Source organism: Xiphophorus maculatus, chromosome 13, assembly GCF_002775205.1.
Source record: "Xiphophorus maculatus strain JP 163 A chromosome 13, X_maculatus-5.0-male, whole genome shotgun sequence".
Taxonomy (NCBI): domain Eukaryota; kingdom Metazoa; phylum Chordata; class Actinopteri; order Cyprinodontiformes; family Poeciliidae; genus Xiphophorus; species Xiphophorus maculatus.
Genome location: NC_036455.1, coordinates 8,413,399 through 8,437,084, shown reverse-complemented (window position 1 = coordinate 8,437,084; position 23,686 = coordinate 8,413,399). Strand labels below are relative to the sequence as shown.

Genomic DNA, 23,686 nt, shown 5'->3' with positions numbered 1-23,686 from the left:
AGCAGATATTTGAGATTTACAAAGCTACACTCTCGCCTACAAACGTTGTAATAAAAATTTAAAAAAGTTGTGTCTCTTAAAGTGTAACATAGTGCAGGTGAGATGTTTTTAAAACGAACTGAGTCATGATGAAGCAGCCAGTAAAAACGTTTCAATCAGGCCTTTGATTAATGTGATTGGTCCCACCTGCAGTTGCTTATATAAACAACACCATGAAGGTCCACTTGGTCACTGATACCAGCGCCAGAAACTGGTTTGTAGATAACTGTTCAGGTATGGTTATTTCATTATTTTTAAATAAAAGATGTTTATGTATTCTCTTGAGGAGTGGCCGATCTGTGGTTGTATTGGGGAGGGAAACTGCTTCAGGATTGTGAAGTTGAGTTGCTGGTTCGTCTGGACCTCATCGGGATTTTATCGGATCTTCCCTGAAAGTCTAAAAGTTTACAAACTACCTCCAAACCGTAAATTTGATCCATTTGCCTCTTTTTGTCTCAAGATAAAGCGATGAAATCCGGAGCGTCCATTCGGGCTCTAGTTCTGACTCCGGAACGGATCCCGACCTTCGTCATCCCATCTTCTTACCGGGCCTCTCCCATGTTCGACCGGGACTCCCCGACCCGCTCCAGGCTCCTGTTGGAAGATGACGACGAGGACCCAACCGGAACCAGCCCGACTCGGTCCTCCTCCTGGCGTCGCCGGCGCTCTCCACTGGCCTGCCGCCATCGCGTCGCCGACACGGACCCGACGACGCGAGCGGCGATGTCGCTGCCGCACGTACCGAAGGTGACGACGTCTTACGGCTTCCGCGGCGTGTTGGCCACCACGCCGTCCACCAACCGGAGGGAGTCTCTGTTTCACCGCAGCAGACGCGTTAAGGTGACTGTGAATGCCGCGGTGCCAAAAGACGCAGCGGAAGTTTCTCCCACCGGAGGGTCCCGGGTCAGCTTGCGGCCCGTTAAGGCGCTGGGCCTGAATATGATGGAGGAGCTGAAGAAAGCTGCAGCTTCTCTGAAGGCGCTCAGTCCTGCTGCTCGTTCTTAAATGAGATGATCTCAATTTACTCAAGTTTTATATTAAGGCCATTTATTTTAATAAAGATTTTTATTTGAGTTCGTGAAGTTTATGTCATTTTATCTTTACTAAACTGACTATCTGCAGAATATGCTTTGGTGTCAAAATCAATGTCCCTTCAGCTCTAGGTCTAAATTAAAACTTGGGCTGCGTTATAAATATCCGATTTAATGAGACTGTGTGGCTGCTAAAAGTCATGGTTTTTATTTTATTTTATATATATATCAAGGGCGTAGGTTTGTTCTACGTTTTGGGTGGACCTTACAACTTACTCGCCAACTCACCAGCATTTAAAATGAATGCTACCACTGCGTAGTATATTGAAATATTAAACTAATCAATGCAGATTTTCGTTTATTTATTTTGTTTTTGTTAAAAAATACATGTTCTTTTTTTTTTATTTATATGGCAAAAATTGGTCGGGACTATTTTATATCCCTTGAATATTTCGTGACATGTCACGACCGTCCATACCCAAACCTACGCCCATGATATATATATATATATATATATATATATATATATATATATATATAGGCCTTTTTTTCCCCCAAGGGCAAATCTGTAAAGACTAAAGTCCGCATCTCTTTCCAACTAAGTTTAGCAATGGCAGGAAAACGCAGACAGTAAATTACAATTTTCGCGTGACATGGTAGCTTTAAAAGCCTCTCTGACCCCAGAGTGGAGCCAGGAAGTGACTTGCTGCCGAAAAGTTATAAAATGTGTTCACGAAGCTCAATGATATTTACACGAGCGGCTTGCCATATTTTCTAAAGTTAACGTACACCGTATATCCAATAAATGTACAAATGTCTTGCCAGACACACCCAGAAAACGCATATTGATGGCGTCACGTCGGCGCCGCGACGCCGGAAATGTAGTTCTTTTTTTTTTGGAGGCAGAATAGCCTGATAGTTGTGGCGGTAAGCTTGTGTGAGTAGCGATGGATCCTGGTGGTTAAGGTTCCGTCCACCCAGAAGCGACACCGGGCTGATAAAGACTCCTGGACGGGACGTTTTCACCGGAAATCGGCTGCGTTTGGAAGGAGCGGTCCGTTAGCGTTAGCCGCTAACCGGCTGGAGTGTTGTTAGCTTTGTAGCCGCATCCTGGGCTTCTTATCAGCCTGACCGCTCGGAGACCCAACAGGCGTGAGTTTATTTATCTGTGGGCGGCTGCTAATCAGACTAACTGCTAAATATCAGGATCCAACATTAACTTTAACACAAACAGCAGCTCAGTGAGAGGTTGCACTGCTGCTGGTGACCAACATCTGCTGAAATCTAACATTGTTTTCATTTTACAGGAGCTTCAGTCTGCAGCTGGAAGAGGCAGTGAGTTTCCTTTTTAATTTCCTGACATTTTGTGCATTGTAAAGTGTTTCTATATATCCAAAGTTTAATTAAAGGATGTTCTTCTGTCTGACTCAGAGATCAGAGGTCATGTTTCTCCACTATGAGCTCAGTCCGAAAACGCCTGAAGTTAAGCCCAGCCAAGCAGCAGCATGCCTCCAGCAGCTCCGGTGTTGGACCAGCGCCGCTCAGCTCTGATGATGTTCTGCTGCTGCCACCAGCTGCTCCATGTCAGGCTGAGGAAGGGGAGGAGGAAGGCTACCTGCTGGTGGAGGAAGACACCACTGACTCCAGCCTCATCATCACTATGGGTAACACAAACATGATGGTCTTCCTGTCTTCACATTCAGCATTGATAAACTACTGATTGTTCAAGCTGGTTCTAAGCAAAAATATGAAGACATTTTATAAGTATTATTGTACTTTTCTCTATTTTATCATGTTGCAAACATAAACTCTAATGTGTTTTAATGAACACAGAATGTTGAACTGAGTTTTTTTTTAAATATATAATTCATTTGGAATCAAAATAAGGTAGAGCTGAAACTAATGAATATTTTTGTAATTGTTTATTCTGATGATTATTCCGTCTTAATTAGGCCCGAGCAGCAAAGCGCTGCGAAGGCCTATTGTATCTGTACTGTTTTATTATTATTCTTCCACCCATTTCGTGGGCCCATTTGGGGGCTTTATCATATTCAAAAACTCACCAAACTTGGCGGAAGCGACTAGGCGGTTTAAAAATTTTGAATTTTAAGGTCGCCGCAAAAATCGCAAAAAAAATTGCTCAACGGCAGCAACTAGCAATTTTCAACAGACCCATTGCTATTCACTTACTTCATCGTAGAGACTTGAAATTCGGTACAGTTGTAGAGCTCACTAAGACGCTCAGAATTTACAAGTAATGTCATAGTGCAACTATCACAGAAAGTCGGCCATTTTGTATTGAACGTCCATTTTTTACCTCGATTTTGACGTTTACAGCCTTCGTATTTGATCGAACTCCTCCTAGGGATTTCGATTGATCGGCTTCAAACTCGGTCAGTCTGATCATAAGGCATGTCTGATTTAAAGTTATCAAATTGGTGAGTTTTGGAGCATGTTGAAGGGGGGTTACCAGGGGTCAAAGTTCACCTACACGCCATGAAACAAAAACCTCTTATATTTCCTATACAAAAACACATAGAGGGACCAAACTTTCAGTGATTGATCGACATCGGGTGTCCTAAAATACCCTGCAGTGAAATTTTTTTTTTTACGTAGGCCACGCCCCCTGAGAGCAGGAAGTGTAATGTTTTACTGTGAACGGTCGCTATCTTAGCCCTTTGACCTAATCAACATGAAACTGTGTCCAGAGGCAGAAGACATGTTGGTGTGTTGTGGATTCCAACCCCGACTGGCTGCGATGAAGCAGGTGGGCGTGGCGGCGTTGCGAACGCCGTCGAATTTCGTTTGGCTCTGAATTCCACAGTTTCGGGGTGAGCTGCTCCAAACTCACTAGGATGGATCCTTATCCATCCCCGAACAGGAATCCATAGCGATATTTGGTGGGCGTGGCCTAATTTCTCTATAGCGACCCCTAGAGTATTTTAAATGAACAGCCCCAAGCCATGCTTAAACCTAGAATTACGAAACTTGGTACACATGTGTATCTTGTCAGGACGTACAAAAAAGTCTCTTAGAGCCATGGTCGAAACCCAACAGGAAGTCGGCCATTTTGTATTGAAGGTCCATTTTGGACCTCGAGTTTGACGTTTACAGCCTTTGCATTTGATCGAACTCCTCCTAGGGATTTCGATTGATCGGCTTCAAACTCGGTCAGTCTGATCATAAGGCATGTCTGATTTAAAGTTATCAAATTGGTGACTGTATGAGCTTGCTGAAGGGGGGTTACCAGGGGTCAAAGTTCACCTACTCGCCATGAAACACGAAACTCTTATATTTCCTATACAAAAACACATAGAGGGACCAAACTTTCTGGGATTGATCGTTATGGGGTTACCTAAAATACCCTGTGGTGAAATTATTTTTTTACGTAGGCCACGCCCCCTGAGAACAGGAAGTGTCATGTTTTACTGTGAACGGTCGTTATCTTAGCCCTTTGACCTAATCAACATGAAACTGTGTCCAGAGACAGAAGACATGTTGGTGTGTTGTGGATTCCAACCCCGACCGGCTGCGATGAAGCAGGTGGGCGTGGCGGCGTTGCGAACGCCATCGAATTTCGTTTGGCTCTGAATTCCACAGTTTCGGGGTGAGCTGCTCCAAACTCACTAGGATGGATCCTTATCCATCCCCGAACAGGAATCCATAGCGAAATTTGGTGGGCGTGGCCTAATTTTTCTATAGCGACCCCTAGAGTATGTTAAATGAACAGCCCCAGGCCATGCTTTATCCTAGAATTACGAAACTTGGTACACATGTGTATCTTGTCAGGACGTACAAAAAAGTCTCTTGGAGCCATGCTCTAAACCCAACAGGAAGTCGGCCATTTTAGATTGAAGTTCATTTGACCTCGATTTTGACATTTAGAGCCTTCGTATTTGATCGAACTCCTCCTAGGGATTTCGATTGATCGGCTTCAAACTCGGTCAGTCTGATCATAAGGCATGTCTGATTTAAAGTTATCAATATGGTGAGTTTTGGAGCATGTTGAAGCGGGGTTAGCAGGGCTCAAAGTTCCCCTGTGATCGACTGTGTAATATGTAATTACAAAGGGGATCCTTTATCATTCCGTAGTGCAATGCTGCCCTCTGGTGTCGAATTACTGAAATTACTGAAATAGTTTCATTATTTTAGTAATTCGACACCAGAGGGCAGCATTGCCCTACGGAAAGACAGAGTTCAATTTTGTAATGTAGGAAAAAATTAAAAATTTGTAATTCTACTGTGAACGGTCGATAGCTTCTGCACCAAACTTTGCACGAGTGACCCTGGCGGGACCCTGACGACCCTATGTCATCATATTATGACGTCATCTAAGCCCCGCCCCCTCAGAACCGGAAGTGCCGTTTTTTTCCTTGGAAAGCTCTGTTTATGGCTCTCTTGACCTAATCAAGGTGATTCGGATGATAAACTCTGTCAATGCTCGCTGCTGGCTGAACCGTGTGGGCGTGGCCAAATGGCAAATATCAGTCCCTCGCCATATGCATACGTTTGGCTCTAATTCACGCATGGATCATCCGATTGGCACCAAACTGGATATGTATGATCTTTGTTCACCTCTAAAGAGCCCGACGGGTTTGAGATGTAATTTGACTCCACTGCGCCCCCTAAGGTAAGACATCGGCCGTATCTCCTCGACGCATGGACCGATCTGCACCAGATTTTTCGACAGTCGTCGGGGAGCGCCGCCGAACGCATTCACGCGTGTCGCCCGGTGGACGGGCGGAGAAAATGCGCGACAGCTACTGCGGCGGCTAGCGGGCGGCGGTGCTAGAAACTGCGGCGGAGCTTCCGCGGTGGGGAGTTGGCTGCGGCTCTGGAAAACGCGCGAGAGCTTCTGCGGTGGCCGGAACCCCCGCGGTGGCCAATAGGCCGGAGCGGCGCTTGCTGCGAGGGCCGCCCGAGGCTGCTTGCAGCTTTAATTTTTTTTCTTTTTAAATATTGAAGAAATAAATTTAAAAATGTAAAAAAGGGAATATTATTACTGATTAGATTTTTTTGGGAAATTGCTGCAGTTGAAATTAAGTATGTCTTGGTTTTTAATTCATATTATTATTTTTTGGTATTTTCTGCCAATTTTATAATTGACTTTTTATTTTTACCAAACTAAATTTAATATTTTCTTTTATCTTTTATCTACGTGTGGTTGTAGTGAAGCACCTTAATCACCTGCGGTTGCTATAAATGTGCAATATAAATAATCTTTGAATTAAATGATTCCTGTTATTTCAAACTACAACTATTTGAACTCTTGACAACGTCCATATTAAAATCCTAATAAAACACTGAGATTTGTGGTTGTAGCACAACAGAATGTGGAAACTTCTTCTTCTACTGACAACTCAAACATCTCTGTCTCAGAGGACAGCCAGAAGGAAGTAAAGGCTCAGAGGAAGAAGGCGGCGAAGCGGAAAAAACGGACGCTGAACGAGAAGGAAGTTGATGATCAGGGCAGGAAGTCAGAGACGGAGGAAGAGGAAGAGACGGGCGTGGAGGTGGAGATCGACAAAGATCTGGACCAGGCTCTGGAGACGAAGTCCAAGCAGCACAACCTGACCACTGTGAACGTTAAAAACATCATTCATGTGAGTTCTGGCTGCACAGATTGAGGCTTTTTCTGTCTTTTTTTCCATCCCAAATACAGACGGACTCTCTGAGTGTCAGGACAGAAATGTTGTTTTCTAACAGGGGAGAAATTTTTACTTTTTTATTTTGCAACTAAAGATTATTTTAGATTATTTGATTATTGTATTGTTCATTCTGACAATTATTTGGATAAAAAATTGTCACATTCTACAGGCTTTTCATTTAATTACTTAAGCCTTTTTGATACAAAATTAGTAATACATTAAAAATGCAAATAAACAAATATTTAAATAAATAAATAAATTTAAATCATTTATTTTGCCTGAAATGCAATAATTGGATTCCTTTAGTTATTTTGAACTGAGTGAAACTAAATGTGCCACATTAGAAGTTAAACATATTTGCAGATAAAAATGTTTTTATCTTAAATGCAAAATTGATTGTATTTTGACATTTATTGTAACTTTAGTGTAAAATGTTTTTTATTGTATAAATTTGTTGTATTTTGTACAGTTTTGGGTTAATTTCTGCTCTGAACATATTGTTTTTTAGCACATTACCTTTTTTGAGTCTGTATACTCCAGTTGACAATTAATCAATTTCTAAATTAGTTGATGATTATATAAATAATTGATTAATCACGATTACTTTGATTAATCATTTCAGCAATAAATATGTGTTTAACCACTTGACCAAAGGAAAAGTCAAACACAATGTCTTTAACAAAAAAATAGACTAGTAAAACATTTAAAAATCTGTTTAAAATCTTATTTAAAAAAATAAATTGTAAAGCAACGCTGTAAATAATAAGCATAAGTCGTTGTTTTTGTCCTTTGAGGAACATAAAAAGACACTGAAATATTAAGTTATTCAGTTTATGCTATTTATGGTGATTCATGCAAGCAAAATAAAATGTTTCGATCTGTAATGTTTGTTTTTTTGTGTGTTTGTTTTCCAGGAAGTGATCACCAATGAACATGTGGTTGCCATGATGAAGGCGGCCATCAATGAGACAGAAGCCGTTCCTCCGTTTGTGAGTCTCCAGTTAAAAAAAACCCACTTAGTGCAGCTCCAGTAGAGTTCTCACATTCTTATATTTATGAGTATTTTCTGTTTCAGGAGCCTAAAATGACTCGGTCCAAGTTTAAAGAAGTGGTGGAGAAGGGTGTGGTGAGTCTTTTTCTGAAGAGATAAATGATCTGAAATGCAGCTGCAGCGATAGTTTGTTCATGTTTCCGTTTCCCATCAGGTGATTCCCACCTGGAATATCTCACCCATCAAGAAAAGCAGCGACGCCACCAAGGTAAAACACAACAATGCACCATTTTTACCATGATATGTCAGTCTGAAATTTTCTCTTCTGTAGTAAAAACCCACATGTTGGTTTTTATAATTTCTACTTAATTTAGGTATATCTGTTTAACTCATTAAAAACGAAACAATATTGTAAATAATTCAAGAACAGGAACTTTTTTTGGTCTATTCAAAGCACGGATGTCCAGACTTTTTATCAAATTATCATTTCAAAAGTGAAGGAAATATAAATATAATTTTTAAAAACTAAAATCACCAAAAAAAAGTTTTACTTACTAAAAAATAAACTAAGCATGAACTGCTTTATTTAAATAATCCCTTTTTTTGTTGTAGGAATGGGATAAAAAAATTTTTGGGGAGATTCCGTTTATTCTCTTTTACTATTTTTGATTTCAAAACACTGTGAAGTTATAAAGTATCTATATGTTGTCAATAAATTATGAAGTGTTGCCCCAAATAATTTTGTTTCAGGCTCCTCAGTTTGTGGACATCCCACTGGAAGAGGAAGACTCCTCTGACGAAGAATATCGCCCAGACGAGGAAGAGGAGGATGAAACGGCTGAAGATGTGAGGCTCTGATTTTAATGGCTACATCTCATTTATTTTCATTAATAATTAATTCCTGTCAGTGCTGGACGGTATGGCTGACAAATGTATCCCAATACAGGCGCTTCATATCAGTCAATATTGATAATTATTGATTCATTGTTCTGTTTTAAATATCTGAATTCTGCCAGACTAGTGACAGGACCTTTCCTGTTTTGTCCAGTTTTATTCCATACTGTCGTTTTCTATTTTTAAGTTATGAAGCACAGTAGTGAAACTTTAAGCTGCTGCTGTGCCAGTTACTGAGTAGGTTGTTGCTAGGTAACCATAGATTGAGTGAGTTGCTAGGTAACCATAGAGAGAGTGAGTCAGTTAATTACACCAACCTGGTTTAGCCCGCCTTCAGAGGTCGAGTTGCTAAAGTCTTTCCTTTGCCTACATCTCCCAGAATGCTGTGCGGTTCTGGATCGGAGTTCAGTGAAATTATTGAATATTTGGTTAGACGTATTATCCATTGATACTGATCGTTTGTCTATAGCTATGTATATTATTGGTTTATTGCCCAGGCCTAATTTTCTGTTGTTTTTATTTATTTTCATTATTCAGACGTTCCAGGAGAGCGACATGGAGAGCACAGCTTCGTCCCCCAGAGGGACTCGGCTGAATCGAGCCGAAGATGACAGCTGCAGCCCCTGGCAGGTAGCGACTGACAACCACAGGATTGGCTGAAAGTCGCCATTATCTACGGTCACGCTGTGTCTCTCTTTTGTCAGACGTCTCGAATTCGGTCCCGGCGTCTGAAGGACGGGTTAATGGGGCCCCCTCCTCCTCCTAAAGCCCCGCCCTCCAAAGGCGCGACAGACAGCAGCTTCCTGGAGAAGCTGCACGCGGTTGAGGAGGAGCTAGCTGGCTGCATGGAGCCGTACCAGGTAACTGTAGTAGGGCCGGCCAAAACCTTTTTGGGGCCCTAAGCAGATTTTCTTTTGGGGCCTCCATTACAAGAAACATGTCAATGCCAGACACTTCATCATTCCGAAGCTACTCTTTATTTGTAACATACCTGCTATCATTAGCATCATCTGTAGTTAGCTTACATTATACCAGTGTTATTGTGATTTTCAACTTCCATGAATAGCAAACTAAAACAAAAATTTGACTTTGAAATGGAGAGTAGTAGTAACTAGTTACATTTACTCAATTTACGTGAGTTGCGTTTGAAAAATTTGAAAAATTTACTTTCAGGAGTATTTTTACTACACTGTACTTTTTACTTTTACGTGAGTAATTTTTTTATTAAGTATTTCTACTCTTACTTGAGTAAAATGTCTGGATTCTCTATGTGCTGAATGAAAAATAAACATGTTTTCACCAAAAATACACCATAAGCAGACACACACCTGCAATTTTTGTTAAAGTTTCATAAGTTTTTTTTATTGAAATAAACTGATTTGGAAATAATTATATTGCCTGATTTTGTTATTTTTTTATTACTTCTATAAATTATTGTCAGTTTGGTCCTTAAAATACCAACATTTCCACATAACCTTATATTTTGGTCCATCTGATTATGTAATTTTTAAATATTTAATGATTGATAATTTGATCAGTTACTTAGTACTTAAGTAGATTTTTTTTTTTTACCAAATACTGTTTTTTACTCCTACTTGAGTAGTTTGTTGGACTGCTACTTTTTACTTTTATTTGAGTAAAAATATGTCAAAGTAATGCAACTTTTACTTGAGTACAATTTTTGGCTACTCTGCCCTCCTAAGTGTGCCATATTATTTCAACTATTTGAAGATTTATGTAAGCCTTAATTTCAGGACAAAGATGATTCTGATGGACTAAATAGAAAAACATGCCACACTTTTCAGATTTTATTTGTTTAAAACCTTGAAAACTAAGCTTAATTTTATTTCTACTGGTTATTAATCTAACTTCCTCAGCCTATGTCTGAGTCAGAGGATGAGTCCGGGGTGATGGCGTACCGGACCCGGTCCAAGCGTCCTCTCCGCGACGTCCCGTTAGGCCAGCTGGAGGCGGAGCTCCGAGCCCCCGACATTACCCCAGATATGTACGACTCCAGCTCGGCGCCGGAGGACCGGGACTGGACCGACTGGCTGAGAGGCCTGATGAGCTCAGACGTTGATAACGAAGGTAAGCGATCGTCGTAAGTTTAGTTAAAAAAAAGTAACTTACAAGTAATTGTAAGTTGATTAATAGTAAATAAAATCAGTTTCAGTCGATAATGTCAACCTTATAAGTCTTAGACTTTACTTTAGTGTTGTAGTTTGGCCGCCATCCAGCAGAGGGCGCCGCTGGGCATTCTTAAACGGAGCCATTGAGAGACATAAAGATGGCGGAGATAACACAAGAACGGCAAAGAGTCACGGTCCAACCAGAGTACGGTGTGGGATGGAAAGTGAACTTTATGCGGTTCTGTTTTGAAAAATAAACACTCGACAAGCTCCTTAAGTTTCGCTCTAATAACGCTCATTTAGTCGAACTGCTTGACTGGGAAGCGTCAACTTCTTATTTAAAAGATGAACTGATGACAGAAAAGCGGAGGAAAAAAAAAACAGTCAACCACAGACAATACTTATGGATCAACATTAATTAAGTTTTTCTTATATTTTATCCTTTTCATCTTTTATTTTTTTTTATTTAGCAATCCAATAGACTCCTTTTTTATTTTATAAATATGTCTAATTTTCATATTGTGAGAAAGCCACAATGTAAAAATGCAATTATGTGTTTTTTAAATTCAGCATATTATTAAAAATTTCGCCCTTCATTAAAAATTGTCGGCCCTCTTGATACAAGAGAAAACTCAGGTTTTTATGAAAATGGTCGCTAATCAAATAGTCATTCATTTATGGGGAAGATTAATCAACTTTAAATTAAGTAATTAACTGATAAGAAACTGTGTCTCTATCTACCAGAGGAGTGTGACGATGAAGATGATCCAGAGTACAACTTCCTGGCCGACATCGATGAGCCCGACCTGGAGGATTACCGTGACGACAAGGCCGTCCGCATCACCAGTCAGTACAGATCGCCTGTAAACTAGTCATGCAGCTTCACTGTCAGTCATCAGGGGTGAAACTGTCACTGTTTCCTTCAGTTTGTGTGAATATTTTCCCCTGATTTCTAAAAGTGGCTTCATTAGTCCATCTCTGAAAGCTGTTTCTCTTTTGAAATTGTGAATGATGGACGTTTTTCTCTCCTTCAGAGAAGGAAGTGAACGAGCTGATGGAGGAGTTGTTTGAAACGGTACAAAACTCTCTTCATTCATTCATTCATTCATTCATTCATTCATTCATTCATTCATTCATTCATTAATTGGTGAGCTCCCTGGTAATGAATAAACTACCAACTGTAAAGAAAGTATCAAATACTTTTTCTGCTTTTTTTTATTACTATTGATTCTTGTGGTAAAAGCATCAGTTTAATCTGGAGCTGAAGTGTTTCCAGGTTTCACTAAGGATAGAATGAAAAACATTTATGTTGCAAGATAATTTTTCCTTTCTCCATCTATCCATCTGTCTGTCCATTTGTTCGTTCATCTATCTGTGAATCATTCTTTTCTCCTTTCAGCATATTTATCTGTCCAATCAGTCCATCCTGCCCATTCATAAATTCATAATAAATGTTTCCATTTAGCCTTTTTTTAACAGTAACTGAATTTTGGGAATTTGAGTTTGGAAAATGAAAGAATTTTAACATAATAAAAGCTACAAACTGATTTATTTCCTTAACTTAACTCTGATCTTCACGATTCTTGTAAAGTTGAATGTTTGCTAAAAAAGAAAAACAGCTGAAGGTTTTCAGAGCTTATGCTTAGACCGGATATTAGTGAACTCAGCAATAGCTGTGTTAGCGCTAACCTGAAGCTAATGTTCAGATGTGTGTCTGTGTCTCAGCTGAAGGAAGACCTGGCTGGACAGGAAGTGGACGACGAAGATGAGGAGCAACAGGAGGAAACTCCCGCTTTTCAGGCCTTAACGGTGGAGGAGCAGCGCGTGTACGTAACACACTGACGAGCATCGCTATGACGACAAGGAGGCGCTTTTACTTCCTGTTGACTGCTGGTTTCTACCTCAGAGACGCGGCCGAAGACGAGGCTGAGGACGAGCCAATCACAGGGCTGCAAACGGTGAGGCAGCAGCTGGCTCTGATCAGGAAGCGGCGGCAGACAAACCCGATGTTCAGCGCTCAGAGTCCAGAACCGTTCACCCTGACGCTCAGCCCACAGCAGCAGCAGCGGCTTCAGCAGCAGCTGCAGCAGGTACCGATCCGGACCGGGTTCTGCTCTGCACCAGAACCTCAGTTCAACTCTGAGCTCTGACTAAAAGTGACTTTTACTTCAATTATCTGTTCTGTGAGTTGTGCAATGGAGTACTAGGGCTAAGATACAAGAATTTTAGTTTAATTACGTGAATTTAGTCATAATATTAGCAGAATGGAGACACAATTTTACCAGAAGAACGATTTAAAATTACAACAAAAATAAAAAAGGTTTTATGGAAAAAAGCTTTTAGCGTTATCAAGATCTAACTTACAGCAAACTATTAGGTCTATACTAGGGGAAAAAAAAGTGAAAAAACTAAAGTTACAAGAATAAAGTTGTAATATTATGAGAATAATGTCATAATTTTACAATAATAAGGTTGCGATACTATAACTGTATTCTTGTAATATTATGACTTTATTCTCTTAATTAAAAATGTTTTAAATCGTAGTCTGACCCTAATATTAAGTTGTAGATTTGACCTGAATTCAAAATCCAAATAAATAAAAGCTGTAAAGAACGCTTGTCAAACAAGATGGCCGCCCTGGGCGCTCTGATATCACTCTGAAATATGGAAACACATTTCATATTTCAGGAGTGGATTAGTGGGGGGAAAACATAAAATTTTCCAAAAATAAAATCTTCAAAAATTCAATAAATCATTTTCTCACCCAGTCCGACCTTTGACCTTCCTCTCTGTGTCTCAGCACATCCAGCTGCTGACTCAGATCAACCTGCTGGCCTCACCTGTCCCCAAGCTGCACAGTGAGGCAGAGACCACCAGGCAGTTCCTGGTAACTTGCTTTCTCCTCCTCTAGATTAAGATTTAATCCCAGGTTTCCCCCATTTGGTTCGACTGTCAAACTGTAGGGAAGACGCTGCTGAAGACGTTTCTGTTCTCATCTTTCAGTTTGAGTTGGACATGTTGGCTCAGAGGGTAGAAATCTTCAGGTCTGCAGATGATCCCGGTTTCCGCAGTGCTTTCAGAACCACCAACCTGCAGGGGGCGCTGGAGCTTCTGGAGGAACTGCGGCAGACGCCCATCGACTACCGGCCGCAGAGCCACAAGCCCGACGGCAGAGGACACAGTGAGTGTCTGTCCGACCCTCACAGCGCGACCACAAGGCCTTAAAACGTCTTAAAATCAGTTATATGAAATTAAGGCCTTAAAATGTCTTAAATTCATCACACACAAAAACTTACGTCGACTTTACGATCTTCAATTTTGACGTGGCATCCCCAGAACATTTTCATAGAGGTGGCCAGATCAGGCCAGTAAAAATTTTAGGAGCTAAAAAAAATAAAACAAGACATTTATATAATTTTATTTTTAGAATTATTGGGCTTACATTGTTGAATAAGGTTACTCTGTATGCCTTTCTAACACATGGATATGATTCTCTGGGGGATCCAGAGGGGCACCCAGTTTTTTGTAAGAGGGGCTCATGTCCCCTCTGTCCCCCCACTTTGGGGCGTCACTGGTGGCAGAACTATTTCATCTCATATATTTTATGTGGGATTTTTCTCATGGAGGTTTACTATCAGGCAAAAGTTTGAGTTGTGTGCAGACATCAGACATTACACAATTTTGGTTCCCTGCCTTTCTTGTGTACATCTCTGTGGTGATTAAACTTTAAATTTTATTTACAATGGTTTTATAAAGTTAGAAATGTGAGTTGGTTTTCAGTACAGCAGCCGTACGGTTTCAGTTTGTGTTTTTCGGTCTCTTCAGTGCGCTGTTTCCCCGTCATGCCAGCTGAGCTCGCCTGGCTGTTCGCCACGCGACCCGTGTTCCTCTACCCTGAACTGCTGCCTTGTGTCAACCTGGACCCAGCGATGTACTGCCCCCGCAGGACGGCGGCCTTCACTGCAGCAGAGGACTGGTAACTTAAACACCATTAAAGAGAGAATCTACTTCATTGAGCTGAAATTAGAGATTCAGTTCCTGGTTTTCCACAAGATCTGACCAAGGCAAATAAATCATCTTTTAGTGATTAATCAAATTTTTGAGAATTAAATTTTTGGAAAATCTGGATTCTTTTCTTCCAATGCACTCTTTGGATTTTCATAGTTCAGAGTGATGTCAGGGAGCCCGAGGCCGCCATTTTGTTTTGAAGCATTTTTACAGCTTATATTTATTTTGACTTTGAATTCAGGTCAACTTTATGACAAAATATAGGAGTCGGGCTAGGTTTTTTCTTTTCCTTTTTTTCCTTCTTACAAAAATAAATTCATGATGTTACCAGAATAAGATTATAATATTTAGAGAATGATATAGTAATTTTAAGACGTTTTTCTGGTAAAATTGTGTCTTTCTTCAACAAATATTATGATAATATTCTCATATTAAAACAAAAATTCTCATAGGTTGGCTTACAATAAATAACTGCCAGTAAATAAACGATAAAATAAATAAATAAAAGCCACTTAAATGTTTTTTGGTCATTTGTAGTTTTTTTTTGTTTTTTTTTTTAGAAAAGATAGCAAGAAAAAATAGATTAAAAAATAAAACTTACTTTAAAGTGTTAGAGGGAAAACCGTAGCAAACTGGGAGTTGAATTTGCGTGTTTTTTTTTTAATCTTTTCTCCTCAGTCTGCTGGTCCTCGGCCTCAGGAACATGGAGGGAGCCTGCGACCCGCCAAAGCTTGTGTCTCAGTTTCTGCTCAGGAAAACCGTGGTGCAAGTCCGCCGCAGGATCCTGCAGTGCTGCAGACCTGGAAGTCCTGACAACATCGTAAAAGTACGGGGAAAAAAATCACTTGCAGAGAAAGCCATCCTCTGTTCTCATTAGTGACCGACTCCTCCTCCTCTGCAGGCCTTCAGGTACCAGCAGGTGGTGTGGCCCATGCTGGTGGCCTGCAGTAATGTTGACCCAGCCGAACTGCGCCCCCCAGTGGCGAGAGACGAGAAGAGCATGCCTCTCTGGCTCGTGGTATTAAAGCAGTTTCCTTCAACAGAATAAAGTTACAGTGATGGAGAAGAGCTAAAGAAAACCATGAAGTCAGAGGTTCACAAAACAAACAGAGCTTTATTTAAACAGATTTATTTATGAGACAAGTAAAAATCATCAAACTCAACCAACAGAAGAAATCAGAACTAAATAGAATAGAATATTCTGTATTGATCCCCAAACGGATCAATAGGTTATTAGTTGACAAGCTACTTTGTCAAAGGTGTTAAATGTTAATGATACAAATATAACCATAAACAACAAAATTTATAAGGTATATATCGAGCTCTGGAAAAAATGAAGAGCCCACTGCACTGAACCCCATTAAAACCTCCTGGTTATTGGTTATTGGCATTTTTTTAGTTATTTTGACCATTCCCCATTTTCTGCTAATAAATACTAAATTTTTGCTTGGAATTTCAGATACATGTTGTCAGTAGTTCATAGAATAAAAGAACAATGTTCATTTTACTCAAACATAAACCTATAAAGAGTAAAATCAGAGAAACTGATAATTTAAAGTGGTCTCTTAGTTTTTCCCAGAGCTGTATATATATAAACTTTAGAGTAATGCAAGTAATTCAAATATGACTTAAAATAAATAAATAACAAGCATACACATGCAACTATGTTAATCTATAAATAATCTCTAAATGAGTGAAGAGAAAAATTTGATTTAAATTCCTCAGACTTGCGCTTGTAAAGTCTGATGTCTGCAGGCAGAAATCAATCAAGTTTATTTGTATATATGCACATTTCAGCAACATGGCAGTTCAAAGTGCTTTACATCATAAAAACATTACATTCATAGAAGCCTCTGTTGTTTTTTTAGGGGTTACCGCCCCTTTAAACCTTTAGGAATGATTTTCTGTGGTGTATTTTGGTAAAATATCAAGTCACCCTTCAATGTTCTGTTTTTTCTTCTCCAGCGGAGCCTTCCTGTTATCTGTCCCGTCATCAAACTCTTCAACAGCCCGCCCGGTTCCTCCCCGGAGGCGCCGGCCTTCAGCAGGCGGGGTAAAACCCGACACCTGACGCTGCTGCGGTGCAGCTACAGCTTCCCGTCCGGGACCAGGTACCCGCCTCGCCTCCCTCAGAACCTGGACTTCAAACGCATCGGGTTCGTCCTGCTGCAGCCGCCGCCGCCCGCCTCGCCTCCAGACGCCTCCGAGGGTCCGGCCGACCGCGCCTCCCATGTCCTCCTGAAGCGCCTCCTGCTGAGCAGGAAGGAGCAGAACTCTGACATCATCATCACCTCCACCATCTCTCTGCCGACGACGGAGCAGATTAAATACCACTGCAGGACGCTGGCCGGCCTGAGGAGGAGGAAGACGAGGCTGTGTTCTCCTGCTGCAGGGAAACCGAGCCTGAAGGAAGTCGCTTCTCCTCAGGGTTCTGCTTCCTGTGTGGACGCTGTTGACGAAGACGAGGCCACCACTGAGGAAGAGCTGGAGGAGGAGAGCAACGTGCTTCTGGTTTTATCCGAATCTTCGCCCAGCGCTGCAGGAAGCGTCTCCCATGACGACGATGACGACCTGCTTGGTCCGGCAGAGTCAGAACCGCAGAGGAAAGCAGCAGAAGATGAAGATGAAGAAGACGCCCAGCAGCAGGTAAATTAAACTCTTCTTCTTCTTTTATTGTCACTGTGCTCAAATGAAACAAACAAAATAAAAAAATGGCAACTCTGAGGCTAGTCAAAATTTTTTTATAAAATAATAACATTATATTTTAATATTATATATATATTATATTGATTCAATTTATAACCAGAGTTGAGTAGCAACAAGTTACATTTACTCAGTTGCAATTTATTTGAGTAACGTTTTGGAAAATAATCACTTTTAGGAGTATTTTTACTACGCTGAACCTTGTACATTTTGCTGTTAAGTACTGCTACTTATATTTTAGTAATTTTTATCAGAAAGTATCACTACTGTTAGTTGAGTAAAATGTCTGGATTTTCTACCCACTCAATGAAAAACAAGCATGTTTTAACCAGAACTTCACCAGACACACGTCTGATGTTTTCTGTTAAAGTTTCATAAGTTTCTAATTAAAGGAACTGATTTGGAAAAACGTTTCTTCTCCCTGATTTTATTTTGTAATTGCTATTTATATGAATTATTTTAATTTCAGTCTCTAAAATACCAAAATTTCCACATACATTTACATTCTGTTTCATCTGATGGTGTAATTTTTAAATGTTAAATGATTGATATTTTGATCAGTATAATTTTTACCAAATATTTTTTACTCTTAAGTAATTTCTCAGATGGGTAGTTTTTACTTTTACTCGAGTAAAAATTTCGACGAGGTGCTACTCTTACTTTAGTATAATTTTTTGCTGCTCTACCCATCTCTGCCTCCTGCCGCGTTAAAATCTAAATCTGTTTTCAGGAGAAGTTTTCATCGGAGGAAACTGAGGAAGAGGAGGACGATGGTCAGAGGGAGTCGGAGGACGTGGTGTTCGCTCAGGATTACCTCCACAGAGTAAGAACAGAAATACTCCTTACAGTACATGGAGACAGTATTCACAGCTCTAGAGGTTTTCAGATTACAGCCATGAACATTATTTATTGTTTTGTTGGAGTTGAACTCCACAGAATAACACGAAGTGATGCATAGCAGGATGAGGAAGTGATGCACGGTTTATGGAATTATTGTTTTTATTTGTCCACAACCCGACTCAGTAGTTTATAGTACCACGCTTTGCTGCAGTTAAAGATGTAAATAACTGGTTGTGATAAGCAAAAAATCAATGTTTACATACATTTAATAAAATACATAAAATACATTTCTGTTACTTTGCAGGTCTTAAATAAATTCATAATGGTCTTTAAAAGTCTTAAATTTGAGTAGGTAAAACCTGCAGAAGCTCCCTGTTGGTTTGTGATAAACTTTAACCTATAGCTGAACAGTATGGCTTAGAAATGTACCACAATATAAACGTTTCATATCAGTCAATTAATAATTATTGATTAGTTGTTGTTTTTTTTTAAATATCTGTAATATTTCCAAACTGGTGCCGTAACCTTTCCTGTTTTAGCCACATTCTTCACTCCACGTCGTTATATTTATGAAGCACAGTGGTGAAACTTTAAACTGCTACTGCGCAAGTTACTCCACTGGTTGTTGCTAGGTAACCAAAGAGCGACCATAGAGTGAGAGAGTTAAATGCTTTAGATTTTTTTTATATAAATATATAGTTTTAGTTGATTCCACGAATTTGGACATTTGTTTTTCCCAGCATAGCACAAAAATTTAAAATAAGTAAATAATAATAATAATTACTAATATTAGTAATAATAACTGTACAACAGTAAATAACAATTAGCAGTGCTTGTCTTAAAAACTCATACATATAAGTATGTTGGTAAAAATACATTCAGCATTTAAAACGCACAACTCTAGAGACTGTGTGTGTATTATAAAGATATCAACAGATATTTATAATAAGTATTGATCTCATGTCTATCGCTGTATATTTATTATTGATTTATTGTCCAGCCTGTTTTAAACTGGACTTTTTCTCTCTCTCTTCTCCGTTCTGACTGGTTCCTGTGTAGGTGTGTGAAGCGGTCCAGGTGCGTCCGGGCCTTTCTGAGCAGCTGCTGCAGGTGTTGGATGAGTTTTCAGCCTTGGGGCCCTCAGGGGCCCCGGAGGTTCTCTATGACAGGCTGGGCTGTTTGCTGCGGCCGTGGCCTCAGCTGCTCAAAGACTTCGCCGCCTTCCTGAATCCCAGACAGGCGCGCCGATGTGGACTGGTGAGTGGAGTCTCTGCCACCGTGATTTAGTTCAGGAAACAAGCTGAGCTGCTCTTCCTCTCCACCAGCTGCTGGAGCAGCGGCTGTTTGAGCGCAGTCGGCGGTTCCTGAGGCGGATGGGCCGCAGCCTGGGGGAAAGCTCGCCGCTCTACCAGCAGGTGGTGTCTGTGCTGCAGGGAAGCTCCGCCCCCTCATCGGAGGACGTGGACAAGGTAGGCGGCGAACACAGAGCCTTCTCGGGAATAGTTTATTTTATTGGTTACCATGGTAACCGTTAGTGGCATCAGTCTCTGTGAGTATTCCCAAGATCTATGGTTCTCAGTAAGGGTGCACTGATTTATTGTCGCCAGGTTCCTTAGATTGGCCGATATTTACATGTGAAGCCGATCTTATCTACCTCAGTAAAGGTCTAAAAATCAACCTCTGTCCTCTTCTGCTCGGCCGTTAGAGAGATTTGACTGACAGACCGGCCCACTAGTTCATGTCTGCATGTTTCCTGTTAACAATAGCCACACCACTTTTACCAACTCAGTGACTGTCTTGCTGTATTTAGCGACATTTCAGATAAAAAAAGGCATATTACAAAATTGGAATCAGCAGGTCAGGCTTTTCAAAGATCGGTAATCGGCGATCAGCCATAAAATTTCAATCGGTGCACCACTGGTTCTCCAGCGACACGCCAAACACAGAGGCTACTGACCTCAATTTATTTGTTCCCGCTTTGATTCCTGGACCGTTTGCTTCCTCTTCATCCAGTCCATTTACTGTTTATGTAATGCAACCAGTGCCATAAAAAATTATGCTTTATATATGTACTACTTATTTTAGTAGTCAATTAATGTAGCGATTTGTATGATGATTAATTGATTAAAGAGTTTGCTCATTATACAGATGTTTCATTTATCCACTTAAGGTTTTTTGTTGCAATATTAGAAATGGATTAAAAGGTGCAAATGAACCAATAATTAATTTCCATTTTATAAGAGTTAAAAAAAACATTTTATTGCTTAAAGTGCAATAACATTACATTTCTTTAGTGAATTTAAACTGGGTGAATATATAAAAAATTCCACTTAAAGAGTTTTGGATAAAACATATGTACAGACAAAAGAGTTATTATTTTAAAGGCAAAATGTATATCTATATTTTGTACAGTTTTGGCTTAATATCTGCTCTGAATTTTTTCATCAAATGGTCTTTTTTGAGTTTAGCTTCAGTTAATTAATTAATTATTAAGTCAGTTGACTATTATTTTAATAATCGATTCCTCACAATGAATTGTTTTGGCCCATATACATAGATAACATACAACATTCTTCTAATTTTTATGATTATTTTGTAATTTGTTTCCCTCTTGTTGGCCCGTCTGTCTTCTCTTTCTGCTGTTTCCTCTCAGGTTTCATCTTTGCTCAGGAAGCATCCAGACCTGCAGGACGAGGTCCAGGAGATTTTCCAGCAGCTCCACTGCTGCTCCCGGACCGCGGCGGACTCCGCCTGTCGGAACCCCAGCATCGACGCCTTGGTGGAAGGTGATGAAGATGACGACAGGGAGCAGCAAGCGGTTTGTGCCAAAAACATCACAGTTTCCTCCAGTGGAGAGAAGGTCGTGGTTTGGACCCGGTGAGAACAGATCACTTGTTTATAAAAGTTTCATAAGATCAGGACGTTTTTGTCATGTTTCTAAATTCTCTTTTCAAGAAATCGGAGTTCAAATTTAATTGTGCACACACTGAAACATTTCAACTACCAACTGAGAAGCTAATGCAGCTAATTTTCTACCTTAATGTTCTTTTGTAGAGTTTGACCTGACCTGCGTTGTGTTTTTACATTATAAAACTGCACAAAGTAGCACAGCATTGTGAGGTGGATCGAAAATAATAAATATAACTGTGAAATGCTACGTTCTGCTGGCGCTTAAATGACTGATCAGTTAATCATGATCAATCAATTTCTGAAATAATCGTCAACTTATTTTGTAATTGATTAATCGTTAATTGGAGTATACAGACTGTAAAACAGGCCACACTCAGAGCCAATCTTAACTCAAACCTACATTAAATTTAAGAGAAAAAATACTTTAAATAATGTTTTACCCAAAACTAACTGGTTATCATAAAATTACTGCTTCAATCTCCAAACATTATGGCTTTATTCTGATAATATTAAAACTTTATTTTCGTTTTTTTTATTTTTATTTTTTATGTAGCCTGACTCTTTCATCATAGAGTTGACCTGAATTCAAAGTCCAAATAAATAGCAGCTGTAAAAAAAAAAAGCTTGTTAAACAAGATGAACTATGGAAATCCAGGGAGAGCATTGATGAAAAAAAACAAACAGATTTTTCACAAATGTAATCTTTAAACACCAAAAATTATTTTAACCTCTAAAATTGATTAATTAATCAACTTTGTTAAATCAATTAATTGATCAGTTTCAAGCAGCTGTTCTTCCTGTTTCAGTGAAGCTGATCGCGCCATCCTGACAGCCTGCCAGCAGAGAGGAGCCACAACGAAGACATTCAGACAGGTGTCTGCCTTGCTGGGCAATAAGACTGTCAAACAGGTGAGAGTGGGCGGAGCCTCAGTGTTCAGGTGCATCGCCACTTCCTGAGCTGAACTGACGTCACGTGATTTCCTGCAGGTACGACTTCGTTTCCAGGACCTGATGAAGCTTTTCCTCTCCGCGTCCCAGAGGTCCAGCAGAGCAGAATCAGCTCCGGACTGATCCGGAGGCTCCTGGAGGAGTTTGTTTCTGACCACAAAGTGGATCCGTTTCTGATCCGGTGACTTCTGATGGAGGTTTACCTGAAACCAGCCCAGCAGAGGGCGCTCATGTTTAGTTCAGGAACTTTTAAGTGGAGGTGGAAGAGCCCAGGGCAGGTCACTTCCTGTGAGGGGATAAACACAGAAACACAGCTAAAGCTATTCTTATTTTAGTTTTGATTTGACCCTGGTGCTGTGAAAAAGGTTCTGAAAGTCCAACTTTCCTCCGAGCTTTAACCCTGAATGTGCCGGTCACTGTGAACATCTTAGGAGGGAATTCAGAGTGTTTGTGCTTCTGGTGAACCAGCTTGAACATATTTATTGTTGTGTGTGTTTAATATGTCTGTAATGACCTCAGTGATGCTGGGTTGATGCTCTGAAGGTTTTGGTTTCAATCCTAACATTCCCACTGCCGAGCTGAAGACATAAGGAATGAGTGTAAAAACTAATGCTGGCGCTCTCCATGTTGGGTTCCTGGACTCTGAAATGCCTTAAACATTTGGTTTCCCTTCAGTCTCAACACATCTGTTTTTGCTGGCAGCTTTAATTATTCAGGATTGGTGGTCAATAGCCGTTTAATAGCAATTAACATAAGTTAGTATTCCCTTAAGTAGAATTACGACTTCTTTTTTTGCTGTAACTTCTACTAGCAAGTGTTTTTTATACTAAAACTCTGAACATCAGAAGAAACAATTATCTTGTAATAATAGAGCAAAAAGAAAACTTTTCAAGAGCCTTGATCACATCTTCGATGAAGATTTTCTTGAAGTGACTGCTTTTTTGTATTTAACATGGACAAAAAAAAACACATTTAATAAAAATGTCCTATATTTTTTTGAAATATTCTTTCTTTTTCTTTTTTATTTGCATCAACACCAAAACAAATGTAAAATACCTTTTGCAGATGCTACAGCAGGAATCTACAAACTGCCTTTTAATTGTTTTTATTTAATTCCATCATTTAAAAAGAATATTTAATGGGACATGTATTGGTACAAATATTTTATAGTACATTCACATTACAAATTTGTCTTTCCCACTGTCTAAAAGATATTCTACCAAATACTGAATAAATGTATTTAAAGTTATTAGTAGAATCATCTATGCATACTTAATATACAATCAGGGGATAAAATAATTATAGTTTTTGATAATAAAAAGTGAAGGAACAGTTCTTTAAAATTGATATTCTGTTTGACCAATGGCGTGCTTACATCACATCGCTTACATGTCGCAGGACCAATCAGAAAAGAGATTTTTGCATTTCTCTCCATATGTCCCGCCTTCTATTTGGCAGTTGTATATTTATTGGCATCTTACAGAGGAAGCTATCGAAAGCTATTTATACTTCAAATTAAAAGCTGTTACTTTGATTTGCAAATTA

General features: G+C 39.8%; 2 protein-coding genes across 2 annotated transcripts; both read left to right on the top strand.

Annotated features, from left to right (window-relative positions):
- The first annotated feature begins 240 nt into the window (after window positions 1-240).
- LOC111610464 (C2 calcium-dependent domain-containing protein 4C-like) lies at window positions 241-1,076 on the top strand. The gene is made up of 2 exons (XM_023344692.1): window positions 241-273; window positions 500-1,076. Exon 2 carries the CDS (start codon window positions 508-510, stop codon window positions 1,042-1,044), a length of 537 nt encoding a protein of 178 aa, XP_023200460.1. The 5' UTR covers window positions 241-273; window positions 500-507; the 3' UTR covers window positions 1,045-1,076.
- Window positions 1,077-1,941: 865 nt separating this feature from the next.
- LOC102219656 (GON-4-like protein) lies at window positions 1,942-23,139 on the top strand. The gene is made up of 27 exons (XM_023344599.1): window positions 1,942-2,222; window positions 2,378-2,405; window positions 2,502-2,734; window positions 6,450-6,673; window positions 7,633-7,707; window positions 7,794-7,844; window positions 7,924-7,977; window positions 8,460-8,555; window positions 9,141-9,233; window positions 9,308-9,463; window positions 10,481-10,691; window positions 11,477-11,578; window positions 11,767-11,807; window positions 12,458-12,558; window positions 12,639-12,822; window positions 13,533-13,619; window positions 13,736-13,913; window positions 14,558-14,708; window positions 15,419-15,566; window positions 15,642-15,758; window positions 16,706-17,386; window positions 18,174-18,266; window positions 19,343-19,540; window positions 19,609-19,752; window positions 20,937-21,160; window positions 22,000-22,102; window positions 22,181-23,139. The coding sequence occupies exons 3-27, from the start codon at window positions 2,527-2,529 to the stop codon at window positions 22,262-22,264; spliced, it is 3,804 nt and encodes a 1,267-aa protein (XP_023200367.1). The 5' UTR covers window positions 1,942-2,222; window positions 2,378-2,405; window positions 2,502-2,526; the 3' UTR covers window positions 22,265-23,139.
- The last annotated feature ends 547 nt before the right edge of the window (window positions 23,140-23,686 follow it).